This window comes from Lipotes vexillifer, unplaced genomic scaffold (genome assembly GCF_000442215.2).
Source record: "Lipotes vexillifer unplaced genomic scaffold, Lipotes_vexillifer_v1.1 scaffold129, whole genome shotgun sequence".
Taxonomy (NCBI): Eukaryota; Metazoa; Chordata; class Mammalia; order Artiodactyla; family Lipotidae; genus Lipotes; species Lipotes vexillifer.
The window spans coordinates 1,730,902-1,747,489 of record NW_006777287.1 but is presented as its reverse complement, the minus strand read 5'-3'; the positions used below and the strand labels follow the sequence as shown (position 1 = coordinate 1,747,489).

The window sequence follows — 16,588 nt, the reverse complement described above, 5'->3', positions numbered from 1 at the left end:
GGGGTGGGGTGGGGTGGGGCGGGTCTCAAGTGAAGGAACCACCACCCTGGTCTGGGGGAGGGTTCACTTTTCTAGACCAAGAACTTCAGGCCACAGAGCAGCCACAGCGGCACATGGCCTTCTGGTGCCGGCCTTTATCCCCACCTGGCCCTGCCATGGCCTCCTTTGCCATGGCCTCCCGGACTCTTTGGATCTCATGGATGAGCAGGGAAAAGGCCTCCTCCACACCTTGGCGTGTCTTGGCTGAGGTCTCCACAAAAGGGGCCCCCCAGCTCTTTGCGAGGGCTGCAGCAGCAGCACGAGCATCTCCGGTGGTGGTCACAAGGTCACACTTGTTGCCCACAAGGACGAGGGGCTGGGTGTGGTGCGGGCCCCAGGTGGCCCGCATCTGCTGCAGCTGGGCTAGAGACGAGGGGTCATCGAGGGCGAAGACACCCAGCACACCATCCCCAATCGCCACACACTGGTCACGCAGGGCCCGATGAGTGGCCTGCCCCGCCGTGTCCAGCACATTCAGAATGCAGCCTCCGTGGTCCAGGGCCATCTCCTTCCAGTAGGAATCCTGGATGGTGGGGTCGTGGTCTTCCACGAAGCACTGGTGGTTCAGCTGGATGGTCAGCGCGCTCTTTCCCACGCCACTCGCGCCCACTACCACGGCCTTGTACTCAGGCAGCTGTTTGCCAACACCCCTGGAGGGTGCCCGAGCCCTGTGGCTCTGCTCCTGGGAGCTAGCGCTCCAGGTGCCCAGGCCCAGATCAATCATGCTAGGCTTTGTTGGCAGCGCCATGGCCCCAAGTGGGCAGCTCAGGGAAGAGATGTGGACAGCAGGCCCTGCAGGTGGAAAGAGAAGAAAGACAATGGGGGTGGGGGGTTTGGAGGTTAGGTGAGACCATTTAGGGGCAAGGGGACAGCCGGGTGTCATCGAATCAACATTTATTGAGTGCCTAGTGTGTGCTAATCACCTAATATACTATAATACATTATTTATGTTGTTTATTCTCTCTCACTCCCTTTTACAACATAAATGCTGTGAGATTTTAAAAACAGCTTCATTAATTTATATACCATAAAGTTAACCTAGCTAAAGTGTACAATTAATGTTTTTTAGTACATTCACAGAGTTGTGTGACCATCGCCATAGTCTAATTTTAGAACATTTCCAGTCACCCGGAAAAGACACCCCCTGCCCATTAGCAGTCCCTCCCCATTCCGGAGGGAGGGCAGGGATTTTGTCGGTTTTGGTTTCGGATTGGGTCACCATTGGACCCCAACCTGGCACACTGCTAGTTATAGTTTGTGCCGAGCAACATTCTTGCCCCCAGGAGTTTACGTTTTAAAAGATGGAGACAATAAACCAAATAGGTAAGCAAATGATGAGGTCTGTTAGCCATTGTCATTGGAATTTAGTCTTTATTACTTATTCAACATACAGCTGTTGAGAACCTACTGTGGGGCAAAGACAAAGAGGTGGGGAAAAAACAGATTAAGAAACCCCTGGCCCTCATGAACATGACATTCTAGTCAGGAAGACAGACAACAACAAAGATAAATCAGTAAAAAATGTTTCAGCGGTAGGTGATAAGCAGGCAGAAGGTGCTTGGTTAATGTTAGGTATTTCTATTATAATTTAATTTTCATTCATTAATTCGAGGACATTCCTGCGTGCCAGGCATTGTGATGGGTGCGGGGATGGGGGGTGGGGTGGGGGGCAGGGATATGGCTGAGAACAAAATAAAGTCCCTGCCCTTGGGAGGGTTAGATTCTGAAAGCAAGAAAGAGACAATAAACAAGATAAGCAAGTAAATTACCATGTAGTTAGAAGAGGATGGGCACACAGCAGGTACTCAATTAGCGTTCACTATTAATACTAAGTCACCATTAACCCATTCAATACACATCCTGGTCTTGGTTCGGTGTGTGGCCTCAGGAAATGCATCATAATGGCTGCGGCCCCAAGTATCCCAGGAAGCCCTCGGACAGTGGCAGCTGGGGGGCAGGTGGTGGGTTTGAGGGATCCACAGGGGGTAGGGGTGGAGGGGGAGTTTTGTGGAGTTTGGGATCCGCGGGTCAGGGTTGGGGGGCTAGGTCCCAGGTGGGGATCCAGCTGTGGGGCCCTCAGCCCAGAGAGGAACCCTGAAAAGAGTTGTGGAATGTGCTCGCCCAGGAAGAAGGGGGCCATGATGAGGAGATGTAAGCAGAGGACAGAGCTGAGGGGAGGGGGGCAGCAAGGAGGCCAGGGCAGTAGTGCGGGCCAGCAGTGGGGGATCTGGACGAGCCGGGTGGGATTCAGAGATGTTCCAAAGGCAGGCCTGACAAGATTTGCTGAGGGACTGGGAAGAAGGGGAGGGAGTCCAGTCGACTGGAGAGGTGGGTGCCGTCACCCGAGGCAGGGCCTGGTGAGGGGGCCCTCGCTCTGGGCGGGGGGTCGCTGGGGCTGACACCAAGAGCACCGGACACTGGCAGAGGAGCGCCGGCCGACCTCCTGACACCTGGCGGGGCGCTAGGCCGATGGTGCCATGGCCGCTTCGTCAACAAGGAACCGTGAGGCTCGGGGAAGTGAGCCGCGGTGACTGGCCCGAGGTCACACAGCCCATGGCAGGGCGACACGGGAATATGGAAGCACCGCAGTGCCAAGTGCCAGTGGAGCACTGTCGGGGGCCTCTCCCCCACACCCGTACCCCTTCCTTTGTGTCACCTCCCTGACCTGAGGGGAGCAGAGGGCGCCCCCCCAAGCGCAGTCCCACTTCCTTCCAGGCTGGCCCGGGCCCCATACACGTATCCCCTAAGCCCGGGTGGCTGGCCAGCGTGGGGCTGGGAGGGGGGACCCCCAGTTTCACCCCAAAGCCGTGACCCCGTGCTCGGCCTGGACCTCCCCGCTCAGCTCCCGGCTCCCCGCTCGGCGCCCACACCCTCACCCAGGCCCGTCCTTACAAAGGCGGCCCAGGGTTGCTGGCCCCTGAGGATGGGAGGAGACAGGGGAGGGTCCCCGACACCCGACCTCGGCCATACCCCCACAGCCCTAAGTGGAAGGACCTCTCAGGTCGGTGCTGGGGGGCCTGGGCGGCCCGGCTCACCTGTGTCCCGGGAAGGCCGGTGGCGCTGGGATCCGAACCCTCTGCTGCTCTGACAGGACTGACAGGGAATGAGACGTTGGTCCCAGCTGGGGGTATGGGGCGAGGTGGGGATGGGCGGGGAGGGAGTGCGCATGCGCAGCCAGCCGCCCTTGGGCCCCTCCGCCAGCTCACCCCTGTCCCCCGCCCGGTGTGAGTGCTGGGTCACTGCCTGCCAGGCGAGTGTGCGCAAAGGTCTTCTTGGGGTGCGCTGTGAGCGCTGACTCCCGCTGTGTGCCCCGTGCATCCCGCTGCACATCTTCCTTACCTTATCCCCACCTGGGACGTGATTTTGTGTTTTTACTGCGTGGGGGGTGTGTCAGATTTTTGACCTGAATGTCCAGACTTTGCCAAATGTTTTGTGAGGGCCTAAGGCCCTGGAGCTTGTGCTGCCTCAAGTGGGCTTTTTGGTAGCATGGGAGAGAGTTGCGTCCAGTCCTGGAGGGAGAGAGTTGCAGAGGAGGGGTTATTTTGTAAAGGCAGAAAGAACCTGATTTGAGTGGATGTGTTCCAAGCTACACCATTTTGTAGACTCCCTTGCAGCTATGGCAGTCATGTGACACAATTCTGACCGATAAAATGTAAGCAGGAGTTGTGGGGGCGGGGGCCACCACAATGCTCCTTCAAAGAGGATGACTGAGCTGACCCTTCCCCTTTCCCATTCTCCTCTTCTTGATTGGGTGGGGCTCTGGTGGTCATCTTGGGGTCAGAGGGTGGCCATGAAGAAAAGTCCAGGAAACCTCAGCCCAGACTCCTTTGAGTTGCCAAAGCAATTCTCATTATGTGGGAGAAATAAAACCCTAAAATTATCCCACAATTCCCCACCCTTGGTCAGTGGTAGACACTCCTTCCCCCAGGAAGCTACCCATGACCACCAAATCCAAGTATGTTAAACCAGGACCCCCCACCCCCCAATCAAGACAAAGACAGATGAGGACACTGAGGCCTAATGAAGACACTTCATGATAGTTTTCTTGCCCTCCCAGCCCAGGGTGTAGCTGGGACTGGCTGTGAGGCTCCTATTTCTAAGGCAGGAGCTCATTTTCTCACAGATTCCCACCATTTAATCTCTTACGGAGCCAGTCAAGCTGCTTGCTCTATTTCCAGTTAGTTTTTGGATGAGCAGGGGGTTGATCTGATAAAGACCCACACCCTCATTCCTTCATTACTCATCAGCCATGTTGGCCAGGACGGTGGGCTTCTTTACCCACTCAAGATTAAAAGCTTTCTCCAAGTTTTGTAATAGCTTGTACTTTATTACATATGCAACCCCGCCATACCTGCCAGTTGATCCCCCTCCCCTCCAAAGTATCATCTTTATATCAGCCCCCTCTTGGGGTCACTGAGCTGCTCCCCTTGCCTTCTGGAGCAGAGTAGATGGAGTCCCTTGAGCAGGCAGTGGGAGATCTATAATTGATCACAGTCCTCTTACAAATATATACACTTAAATCAGCACCCTGGGGGAGTTGTAAGGGGTCTTCAGGATGGGATGGAGTGAGGCTACCCTTCATCAAAGGTATAGCTTGGAATGAACCAAGGCTGGTCTATCTTGGGTCTCAGAAGGTGAAGAAGAGGAGCACACTCTGGGATTTAGTGTGAGTGGAGCATGTTTTCCCCAAACTTGTTCTGGTGGGCGATGTTCTTCACAGCTAGGAGAGCCTGAGGAGGAGGCAAGAGAGGGGAGGTAAGAGTGAGCACCCCTCTACCTCAGCCAGGAGGCTGCCCCCACTCCAGCCCTCAACCGCCCTGTCTCTTGGCCTATCCCACATGCAGAAGGGTCTCCATTCGCCCCTTATGCAATCACAAAAGGTGTTGGGGGGCAGGGGGGAGTGTGAGTGAGTGTGCACACATTAGAGGGTCTGCCCAGGGCCCACCTTGTGGTGAACGTAGGCCTGACAGTGGTAACACCAGGTAGACAGGTCGGCGTAGCTAAGTACCAGCGGGTGTCCCGAGCCTTCATGGTGTTGGAGCATATGGGCATTGATGTAACGACTGCAGTAGACCTGAGGTTGGGGAGCGAGCATTGGGTGGGGAATCAGCACCCACCTGTGGTTTGCTCCTGGGCCAACCTCCACCCTATCCCTTTCCTCGGCTGCATACCTGGTAGCAAGACAGACACACCCAGTTCTCCTGGAGTGCTCCACAGTCCTTACAAGGTTGGGTCACATCCAGGCCTGCTTCAGGTACAGGGCATACTGCCACCAAATGGGGACACCAGGGCAGTGGTGTTACAGCATAAAACATGGCCTGGGGGTGGGTGAAAATGAGTAAGGTAGGGACTCCACCTCCCCATTATATGTCCCTATACGTGGAGGCACAAATGGGCATGAGAAGGAAGCCACTGTTCTAGCCTCTCCCAGAGCTCACTTGGTCAGTGTCAGCATGGTCTCCAGTGACATGCATCAGTACTGACTCATTCATGTCCTGACCTCCAGCTGCCTCTCCTAGTAGCTCCTCCTCTTCTGGGGGTTCCTATACACACAGAGATAAGAGATGAATCCGGGAGGCCTGATTCTTGTCCCTTCTTCCCCCTACCTGGGTGTGGTGGGCCTTACCTGTGCCTTGTCTAGTTCCAAGGTCCTGAGATTTCCAGTCAGCTTACTGGGGGATATCTGGATTGTGGCTCCTTGCACGGGTGACGCTGGAGGAGTCTGATTGTCAGTGCATGAGGCTGGAGGGCTTTGGATCAGCTCAGCTCCCCCCACAGCCTCCTCCGAGGTGGTCTGGTCCAGCGTGACATCCCCTGTGGCTGCCTCTGAGGTGGCCTGGTTCAGCGCAGCAGCTCCTCCCATGGCTGTCTCTGATGACTGGTCCTGAGTGAACTCCATCACAGCTGTCTCTGACGTAGTCTGGCCTGGAGTGGACTCTTTCACAGATGTTGCTGAGGTGGTCTTCCCTGTGCCTGCCTCCAGAATGTTCCCTTCTGGCATGGTCATCCCCTTGGCTGACAAAGGATTGGCTGCCTGGGGTGCCTTCTTGGTGATCAACTTAGAACTGGAGGGTCCCTCTTTATCTTTGACCTCTGGAACCATGGAAGGGAGATCCTTGAGTGTGGGTGCTATCCCTTCTTCCACCTCTAATCCCTGCCCTCCCCTGAGCCCCCACTGCCCGCAGTTCCCCTCACCCACTCACTTGTGACCCGCAAACTACACCAGTATCTGCGATGGACTTGGATGGTCTCAGTGATCGAGGCCAGGGCCCCTGACAGTGGGGGCCGCAGCAGGGTCAGCAGGGGTGGCGGATCCCCAAGGAGGGAGTGGGTGCAGGCGGCCATGGACTCTGAGATGGATGTCAGGTTATAACCACCCTTTGTTAAGGAAAAGAGGAGGGAAAGGTATGATGCGGGGGGGTCCTCAGGGAATTTGGGAGATGAGATGTCCTGCCTCCCAGTCTTCCCTTGGGGTCCTTCAAGTCTGGAGGGTAGGTACTGGGGACAAGTAAGTAGAACCCACATCTGTCAGATGGACAGCACCCACTATGTGAGGTGGTTGTTGAGGGGGATAGAATTGTGACATAAAGTGCAAGATAATAATAACCACAAGAATGACAGTACTGATGGCAACATTAGTAAGCGCTGACGTTCATTAAGTGCTTGCTGTGTGCTAGACCCTATTCTAAGCACTGAATCCTCACAACCGCATGTGCTGAATCCGTGCAGGAACCTGCCTTCACAGTATGGGAACCCCTGGCCCCACCCACAGAAGGTGCTGCCCTGCCCTGGTACAGGAACAACTGGTCTTTCTCTCTATGTGAATCTCTACCCTGACCTGGTATGGGAACCCTCTTTTCTCACACTCTATAGGAACCCCAGTCTCTGCTCTTTTTCCAGATAAAGTAACTGTGGCTCACAGTGGTTAGATGACTTGTCTGAGGTCTTAACAGCTAGTAAGAGGCAGCACTGAGGTTGGAACCTGGGCTACCTGAGGAAAGGGTCCACCACCCTGCTCTGCCACAGGCAGGCCTGGGCACACAGTGGGACATCTTACCAGCCAATTAATCTCTCTGTGACTTATTGTCCTCACCTGTGAAGGAGTACAAATGACAGCACAGAAGGTTGCTGAGTGGGTTAAACTAATGTACAAACAACACATAACCATAAGAAGCCACAGCTCTTGTACAGGGCTTACCATGTGCCAGGCACCCCTCCATGATTAGCCAGCCACACCTTACAGACAAGGAAACTGAGGCACAGGGAGTGGGGGCACTGAGTACTTTACAAAAGGTCAGTGAATTTCCTTTGTCTCAGGATTTTGTTGGAGGTAGTTCAAGTAGAGGTATAAAGCAAAGACTCTGGAGCCAGGCTGCCTGAGTTCAAGGCCTGGCTCCGCCATTATTAAATGTGTGACCTCTGGCTAGTCACCACAGCTCTCTGTACCTCAGTTTCCCTGATCTTGAGAGAGGAAAATGATGAGGTCAGCAGACCTTACCTCACAAGGCTGCTTTGTTAAGTAAATGCATTAATAATGCACATAAAGTGCCAAGAAGAGTGTCTTGTACATAGTGAGTGCTCAATTAAAGTTACTAATGCTGGTGTTATTACTAATGCCCAGTGTGTGCCCACAACCCCAGGTGGGGACATCCAAGTCTTCCCGACCACCCTCCCACTGCAGGAAGAGGGACCGAGACAGCTACCTCTAGGATAAGGATAATGCGGCCATTGGCCAAGCCCATCAGCAGGTGGGTGAGGTGGGCATAGCCCTCAGGCGACACCTGGCAGCTGCCCAGTGGGTCCCCCCGGGCAGCATCGAAGCCAGCTGAGACCAGCACCAGCTCCGGGTTAAACTGAGGCAGGAAGAGAAGACACGTGAGCATGAGGGTGGGGGCGTGGGGAGGCAGCAGTTCAGGGAGACCCAGAGACACAGACAAGGACAAACGAAGACATGGCAATGCAAGTCAGAGAGATGGAGACATGGGACCTGGAGCCCGGGAGACACAAGACCAGAGCCCTGAAAATAGGGAGGGGAGAACATGGAGACACAAGAGAGATTCAGAGACGTGGACACATCAGACACAGATTTAGAGACCCGAGATACAGAGATATGGAGATGTGAGAAACAGACGGACAGGGTTATGAAGCAGAGTTGTGAGATGTGGAGACTCATGTCAAGAGACAGTGACATGAGACGGAGAGATATGTCCTCACATACACACCCAGGGCTGAGACCAAGAGGCACACACTCCCCTCCCTGGGTCAAACATGGGACACATGGGCACAACACAGGGATACACATGGTGCCAAAGAGAGGTGCACACATGTTTCCATCACAGAAGATGACAACACAAGTGCCACACACAGAAGATGGTCACATACAGTCACATACACCCACACACAATCAGACAGTCTCACACAGACCAGACTATACATAGTACTAGTCACACACGCACAGTTTCTCAGAGGGAACAGTAATCCACAGCTACCCCTGCACAAACATAATCATACACATGCCACCACCACAGTCACAATAGTTACATGTGCTGCTGCACCCACAGGAGGTGGTCGCTTGCACATGGTCACACACACACTATTTCATAGAGTTACACACACACAGAGATAGTCACAGCCAACTGTGCACAGACACACATACACATCTGAACACGCATGTCTGCACAGAGGTCACAGAGATGGCGCTCACGTTCATCCACCCTCAGAGTTAGCCATGTACACATGATTTGCCACACATACACACAGTTTACACACGGAGGAGACAGTTACCTACAGCCACTCACACAGAGTCACGGAAATGTATATAGGCCATAGGAGAGAGAGATGACTATCACACACAGACTTCCACATGCAGAAAGTCACACACTGGCTGTCAGAGAGAGCAATGTGCAACGACGTACAATATCACACCCATCACACAGAGCAGCGGTAGTGACAAATAGCTCCTTGTGCAGAGTTTCACACGTGCTCGAACCCCTCCCCACGTGGCACGTGCAGTTCCACAGAGATGGCAGTCACATGGGGCCCCCTTCACACACAGATAGGCACTAGTGATGGTGTACACACAGGACAGGTACACAGCCAGGCACCCCCCCAGGCAAGACCACCCCCGCACACTCCCAAGTCCTCACAGTTACACACAGAAGGCAGTCACATACAGCCACTGCACAAACATACCCAAAGGCCATCAGAGTCACATCCCCTCCCCCAAAGCCATCACAGCAGCCACCCGCAGGTCCTCTCACAGGATCAGTCACTGAGACATCGGACACATGCACGCCTGCTGCCACCCACACAGTATTGTCACATGCGTCCTAAATTGTACCTCATAGGCAATGGGAAGCACCAGACGATGCCAGGCAACCAGGTAGTCGGCGTCACCCAAGCGGGGCCCATTCCAGGCCACGTTGACAGTGAAGCCCGTGCCTGCAGCCTGACCTATCTGGCTGCTGGCGCCCTCGTCCCCCATAGGAAAGAAGGTGCCATGGTCATAGCGGTGCAGAGAAATGTACAGCACGCTGCAGGAACACGGTGGGAAGGAGGGATGTGCCTGGTTAGCGAGGCACCCATGAGGCATGGCCCGCCCACCTCCCTGACCACACCCTACCCCCTGCCGCAGCCCCTCACCTGGGGTCCTCCTCAAATATGTGCTGAGTTCCATTACCATGATGGACGTCCCAGTCCACGATCAGGATCCTGAGGAGGGAGGGGACAGCTTCTCAGTTACCCCGGGACACTTGCCCCCTGGGGGAGGGCAGGGGCTAGACCCCTGGAGTCTGTATGCAGGGGCATTTATTGTGGATGGGAGGACCCTGGGTCCCTGGGGAAAGCACTGGGTGGCAGGCTTGTGGGTCCTATCAGAGTCCTAAGGGCTTCACTGTGGGCCCGAGCAAGTGCTCAGGGCCAGAAACCAGGCCTTGTGTGGGTAAGTGCCAGGGGCTAGATTGTGGGTCTTTTGAAGAAAGCACCAGAGGCCCGACCCTGGGTTCTGCTGGGACAGTCATCAGGGCCAGAAATTCTGGGGAAGGGGACCCTAGATTCTGTTTTATAAGCACCTGGTTGCCGCAATCTGGGGATCCTATCTGGGTAAGCACTGAAAGGCTAGTTCCTTGGTCCTTTTCTGGAAGTGCTGGGCATTTGGACCCTTGGGTGGTTCGGGGTAACTTTGGGGGCTGTACTACGGGGCCTGCTGCGTAAGCACCAGGCGGTGGGGGCAGGGAGCACTCACCGCAGCACACGCCCACTGACGGCCTGGGCATGGCGAGCAGCCACAGCCACAGAGTTGAAGAAGCAGAAACCGCAAGCGGCATCCCGCTCTGCATGGTGGCCGGGGGGACGCACCACAGCAATGCCATTCAAAACCTGGGGGAGGGGCAGGGAACAAAGATTAGACCACCCACCCTCCCCGCTTTCCCTTCCCTTTCCTCTCCTCTTCCATCTCTCCTGTCCCTCTACTATTCCACCAGCTGCTAGGGGCCCCCAAGCCTGTAGCCCCCATCCCGCTGGGTGCACTTCCCCAGGAGCCAGGCTTCTGGTGAGCTGGGATCTCCTCCCATTGCATGCCCCCTTTCCTCAGGCCTGGCCCACCTCTCAGAGCCGCCTCTTTCCCCACCCTCCACCCCCAGGACTTCCTCTCCTGGAGCCCAAGGTCCCCTCCCCAAAGTGCAGGCACCTCTCCCGCCAGCACAGCCTCCACCAGGCGGCAGGCGGCGCCAGCAGCCAGCTGCGCACAGGTGAAGGTGCTGGGGCAGATGTAGATGGAGTCATAGTTGGCGCCCTCGCGGTGCAGCTCCCGGGTCTTCATCTTCTCTGTGGCCCGCAGACGATCCACGTGCTCAGCACTGGAGGCACAGAGGGGGCACTCAAGGGGACAACCAGGTAACTCTATCCCCTCCACGTCCTCTCCTGTGTCTCGCAGCAGCTCCACATAACAGAGGCAAGCCCAGGCTCCAGCCCCCAGGGTGGCTTGTGTGCTCTGAGGCCCCACCCCAACCCGGCCACAGGGGTCTGACCTGTGGCAGGCGAGCAGCTCAGCGTCCGTGGCTGGACGTGCGGGCAGGGCGAGACAGCGCCCGGCAAGACCCAGCTCCTCCAGGTGGTGCATGATGCGCTTGATGCGCTGAGGCGTCTCGGGGTGGTGGCTAGGAGTGGGGGAGTCGGAGGCAGGGCTTAGTGCGCTTGAAGTGGGGGCTCCCTCCCCTCCTCCCACTTAGCCCGCCTCTCTGACTGCATACTTGTCCCACAAGTTGTAGTGATCCATCATCTGTGGGTCATAGACCAGCCCTGTGCGAGCCTGCAGCACCGGCCACGTCAGGATTGGGAGCTCAGGGGGCTGCCACGGTCCCTCCGCCTCCTTCTCCACATCGTCCCCCTCCACAGTGTCCTCCTCCTCCAGGGTCTCAGCTGCATGGGGAGGCCACATTCACCCTACTCCTACTCCCCCACCCTGGATCCCCTTAATACTCTGGAACTCAGTTTACCCAAACCTAAAAAGGGGTGGGAGGCCTGAAACCAGGGCCCAGTGAGAGAGGGCCTGACCCTCCCCAACCAAGGCATCGAGGAAAGTCAGAGTCGGGTCTGGAGGAGTCTCCTCCCACAGCTCCTTCCCTGCCCACCCCCCCACCCAGCGCACTCCCTGACAACTACCTGATCTCACGAAGACCTCCCAGAAGGGCTCAAGGGCTTCCAGAGCACAGGAGATCGATGCCTGGGCACTGGAGGGCAAGGGAGAGGAAAATGTGACCAACTGGCCCCTGAGTGGGCAATGAGGGGCCTATTTCTCCCCTCCTCCACCTGGGCTCACCTCGGGCAAGGGGCGCCAGGGAACTCCAGCACGGGGCAAGGGTCTCCCAGAAGGGTGTGGAGCGAGGCGCTGACGCCCTCAGCCAGGGAGCGGAGGTTGTAGCCACCCTGGGAGAAGGAGTTCACATGAGGGAGGGCAGGAAAGAACCAGATGTTACCAGAGAAGAGTAGGGTGTTGTCAAGCAACAGGGCATTTTTTTGTTTTGTTTTGTTTTGTTTTGTTTTTAGCTGTACGCTGGCCTCTCACTGCTGTGGCCTCTCCCGCCGCGGAGCACAGGCTCTGGACGCGCAGGCTCAGCAGCCATGGCTCATGGGCCCAGCTGCTCCGCGGCATGTGGGATCCTCCCGGACCGGGGCACGAACACGCGTCTCCTGCACCGGCAGGCGGACTCTCAACCACTGCGCCACCAGGGAAGCCCAAGCAACAGGGCATTTGAAGGCTGACTTCATTTCATGTGCTGGACGGTATTGTGGGATGATTACTACTATTATAATGCCCATTTTACATAAGGAAAGCAGAGGCACAGGGAAGCTGAGTGACTTAGGAGACGTTGTCCAGCTAGTAAGTGGAATTGCTGGGACAGGACTGAGAGTTGTTCTTACGTCTTCCAGGATCCACGGGCTGAGAGACGAAGTGAGTCACTCACCTCCAGTGAGAGGATCAGCTTGCCTCCTGCCAGACCCATGAGCAGGTGGGTTAGCTGGGCGAACCCTGCCGGAGTGGCGGCCATCTCGCCCTGGAGGGACGAGGAGGGTCAACCCTGCTCTGTGCGGCCCCCTTCTGCCCTCCTGCCATCCCAGTGCACCTGCCTTACCTTGGGGTCCCCTTGGAGGGCATCAAATCCAGCAGCTACCAGGACCAGCTGGGGCTGGAACTGAGAGGGAAGGAACTACATGAGGCCACCTGCCCTCACGGCCCTTCCCTCAACATCGCCTCTGCCCCAACACACCCCAGACCCCCAGGACCTCAAGGGAAACTGGCAGCAGGACGTGCAGGAAAGCGGCGATGTAGTCGGCATCTCGCATCCCCACCTGCAGACAGGGAGGCATGATGGGGACGTCCTGCCATCTGCCCTGAAGGGCAGGGGTGGGCCTCATTTTGGGGGCAAAGCGTGGGCAGATACTGACCTGGTTCCAAGGCACATTGATGGTGTATCCCTGGCCTTGGCCAAAACCTGTGGTGGACCAGTTGGAGGCTGTAAGGTGGGGCCAGAACCGACCCTGCTCGTAGCGGTGGATGGAGAAATAGAGGACACTAGAGGCAGAGAAAAAAAAGAGGTGGGGGTTGAGGAATTGGTCCCCCCAGAAACCCCCAACCCACAGCTACCACAATTGACTCAACCATTCATTCATTCTCTCATTAATTTCCCCATGAATTCTTTAATTCATACATTCATTCATTCTTCCATTCAGTTGCCAGCTTATTCATCCTCTCATGCATTAATTCTTCCATTTATTTATCCATTACCTCACTCACTCATTCATTTGCTCTCTTACTGAAATTGCTCCCTCAGCAAACACTGCTGCCCCTCTCAGTGCCCACCCAGTTCTAGCTCTGACACCCTGAGAGCTATCAAGTCTATCCCATCCCCTAGGGCTCCTGACCCTGTGGGGGACTCTAGATCATGCCTGCCCACCCACCAGCAGGACAAACCCTGTGACACTGGAGGCCCACAGAGGCATGAGGCTCTTAGTTGGCGGGAGCCAGCTAAGGCTGAAAAGAAAGCCAGGCAAGGCTAGGGAGCTTAGTATTTTCCCTGAAGGAAGTGGGGAGACTCATGGCCTAGGGGTTAGGAGGGGTGGGACTTGGTTCTGTATGTGGAGCTGGAGTGGGGATGCTGGCTGGGGCTCCATGAGGCCAGTGAGGGGGCAATTCCTTGTCTCCAATACCTTACAGGCTACCTCTACTATTTCTTCTATTTTCTAGGTGAGAAACTGAGCACTCAGAGCAGTGAGGAGGGCTGACACAGAACAGATACTGAAACGACACAATGGTATATGTTCTGATAGTAAGCCAAGTAGGAGGGCTTGATTCTGACTGAGGTGATCAAAATGAATATCTCTCATCCATCCTTCCATCCATCTGTTCATCCACCCCCTGCCTTGTTCCAGAAAGGAATTAAGGCAGCATTTTTTTCCTTATTTAGGGAAATGCAAGAAATAGTGGTAAGGAATAAATCTAGACAAACTTAACAGTCACATTTTAATAAATGTTGATAATATAGTTGTGAAATTAAATGCAATTGGTACACAAGGACTTTTGGAATTGGGGGATAAAGACCATGTGAAAGCTCTGGTCTTGAGGAGATGGGGGATGACTGTTTTACTTTTTTTTTTTTTTTTTGCGGTACGCGGGCCTCTCACTGTTGTGGCCTCTCCCGTTATGGAGCACAGGCTCCGGACGCGCAGGCTCAGTGGCCATGGCTCACGGGCCCAGCCGCTCCGTGGCATGTGGGATCTTCCCGGACCAGGGCACGAACCCACGTCCCCTGCATCGGCAGGCAGACTCTCAACCACTGCGCCACCAGGGAAGCCCTGTTTTACTTTTGACTCTAACAGATAAACATACAGTAGAACATAAATATTATCATCGGGAAAGATAGGAATAAAGAAAAGATTTGAAGAAAGTCCACCCCACAAGAGAGCCACCAAAGTCAACAAACAAGAACTAACACCCAAGGAAATTGTTTATAAAGCAAATAGAAGGAGATTTTAAAATAAGTTCAACTGACTTCCAGTAAAAGAATGGTGGACTGATAGCACAGGTATACCTCCTCATTATCCTACAATCCTAGTCAAAAGATAGTAAAGGAATTTTAAACAAGTATCAACCCAGGAAGACAGTGAGTGGGAGAAAGGATGTCAGACAATTAGAGATTTCAACACATCTCTGGAAAGTAGTCTGAGGCTCCAGGGGCCACAGCAGGCCCTCTCCCAAGCTGAACAGGTTGGGAAGTCACCCAAGACAATCTGAGGTTTCCCTTCTGGAGAAGTCAAGCACAGATCCAGGTCAATGCTCACAAAATCAATTCTGAATAGCCAATTCACTGAATAACCAACTCACTAAATTTACTTGTTTCTTTTAACTACTAAGCTTTAGTTTACTAAATGAATTCTTGTTAATTTTCTTAGGCATAATAACAAGAATTCCTTAATATCATTAATCATTCTTTTTTGTTTTAAAAGTGCATTGGAGGCAATAGCTGTGTTATTTTGTGGATATATGACTATATGCATAGATATGAAGAACTGTGAATATATTCAATGCATTCGTCTTTATGAATAAGAATGTATAAATGAAAAAAATCTATCCATGACCTTCAATCTCCCAGCTCCCCATCTCTCAATCTCTTAACTCCATCAGGAGGGTCCTGGCTGGAGACAAATTGGATAGCCCTTAAAACACTATTATGAAGACAAGGAAAACAACTAAACTAAAGCTTAGTAGAGCATAAACACAGAGAGGAAGAAAGTGCTCTTGAAGCTTAAAAGAAGGAATGGAAGGTAAAGTTGAGGAAATCTCCCAGGACACTGAGCAAAAGGAAAAAAGAGACAGAAGACATGAGATAAAAAATAAGAGACACAGAGGATCAACCCAGGAAGTCTAACATCTGATTAACAGAGAGACCAGAGAGGACACAGTAGAAGAAACCATCAACAATCTAATAGAAGAAAACTTCTGAGGATTTAAGAAAGGCATGAGTCTTCAGATGTAAAATATCTACCACTGGTAAGCAGAATGAGGGGCAGGGTGAAAATTCACAACACCAGGGATAATAGAAGAACCTAAAACCTCCCAGAGAGGAAAATATATCGGAAAGGAATGAAAATCAGACTGACATCTAGACATCTGTCAGCAACACTGAATGGTGGAAAATAATAAAGCAATGTCTGGAGAACAACCAACCTAGATTAGATAATGGGCCACAGGAGCTCAGGAACCATGGGAAAAAGTGGAATTTATGCAGTCAATTCAATAAAAGACTGGATAAAACAGCAACTATTTAGTAGTGTCCCCTACTGACAAGGAGGGGCTCAATCACTTTCTGCAGGAAGGGTAAGGTGGTTCTCTTTCTGGAGGGAAGTCTGGCACTAGATTCTAGACTTTCAAGCACAGTGACCCTCTGACGAATTGGAAATTCATCCTACAGATATACTCAGAGGAGTATAAAATTATATATTTACCAGACTATTCACTGTAGAAATTATCTGTATAGCAAAGACTGGAAAGACCTATAAACGTCCTGGGGTTAAATGGCCAAAGGTATAGCCATACAATGGAACACTGTACAGCTCTTACAAAGAACGAGATGCTTTTCAGAGGCACTAACATGGAGAGGTGTCCACACCATGCTGTTAAATGCAAAAAGCAAGTTGTTGAAGAAAATGTAGTGGTAGTATGTTAATAATAATAATGATAATGATGAATATTCGTAGATCTACAGGAAAAATTCTGTAACTATCAACAGTTACTTTTTTTTTTTTTTTTTTTGCGCGTGAAGAGGTTGACAATTTGGGCTCCTCTTGTGTGTGCAACCAATTTGGATTTGGGACATTGAATAGAATCATCAAATTATTGTTGTTATTGTGTGGAGTATCATCTGTTGAAGGCTTCAGAGAGGGGGAAGCAATGTTTTGTCCAAGTTTGAACATACCATTCTTAATGGATAAAGAGATCTAAAGGCAAAATCTAGTCATTGGAACCTTGCAATCTTTTAATTAACTCTTTCCG

General features: G+C 53.2%; 2 protein-coding genes across 2 annotated transcripts in view; both read right to left on the bottom strand.

The window, feature by feature from the left end:
* Window positions 1-42: 42 nt before the first annotated feature.
* On the bottom strand, window positions 43-3,099 carry ERAS (ES cell expressed Ras). The gene is made up of 2 exons (XM_007450881.1): window positions 3,075-3,099; window positions 43-831 (listed from the first exon to the last, which is right to left on the bottom strand). Exon 2 carries the CDS (start codon window positions 785-787, stop codon window positions 86-88), a length of 702 nt encoding a protein of 233 aa, XP_007450943.1. The 5' UTR covers window positions 788-831; window positions 3,075-3,099; the 3' UTR covers window positions 43-85.
* Window positions 3,100-4,700: 1,601 nt separating this feature from the next.
* HDAC6 (histone deacetylase 6) overlaps window positions 4,701-16,588 on the bottom strand; it is an 18,307-nt gene continuing 6,419 nt past the window's right edge. The window contains exons 10-28 of the mRNA XM_007450880.1: window positions 12,985-13,111; window positions 12,823-12,888; window positions 12,672-12,731; window positions 12,504-12,593; window positions 11,858-11,964; window positions 11,701-11,768; window positions 11,289-11,457; window positions 11,067-11,195; window positions 10,727-10,895; window positions 10,283-10,416; window positions 9,682-9,750; window positions 9,380-9,572; window positions 7,743-7,892; window positions 6,243-6,417; window positions 5,666-6,132; window positions 5,478-5,582; window positions 5,211-5,357; window positions 4,985-5,113; window positions 4,701-4,769 (exon numbers count right to left, since the gene is read on the bottom strand). Coding sequence (XP_007450942.1) covers window positions 4,701-4,769; window positions 4,985-5,113; window positions 5,211-5,357; window positions 5,478-5,582; window positions 5,666-6,132; window positions 6,243-6,417; window positions 7,743-7,892; window positions 9,380-9,572; window positions 9,682-9,750; window positions 10,283-10,416; window positions 10,727-10,895; window positions 11,067-11,195; window positions 11,289-11,457; window positions 11,701-11,768; window positions 11,858-11,964; window positions 12,504-12,593; window positions 12,672-12,731; window positions 12,823-12,888; window positions 12,985-13,111 — 2,623 coding nt within the window. The remainder of the gene's footprint in view (window positions 4,770-4,984; window positions 5,114-5,210; window positions 5,358-5,477; window positions 5,583-5,665; window positions 6,133-6,242; window positions 6,418-7,742; window positions 7,893-9,379; window positions 9,573-9,681; window positions 9,751-10,282; window positions 10,417-10,726; window positions 10,896-11,066; window positions 11,196-11,288; window positions 11,458-11,700; window positions 11,769-11,857; window positions 11,965-12,503; window positions 12,594-12,671; window positions 12,732-12,822; window positions 12,889-12,984; window positions 13,112-16,588) is intronic.

Excerpts from the sequence above, each read along its gene's own strand:
- ERAS (XM_007450881.1), bottom strand. The coding sequence starts at position 787 with ATGGCGCTGCCAACAAAGCCTAGCATGATTGATCTGGGCCTGGGCACC.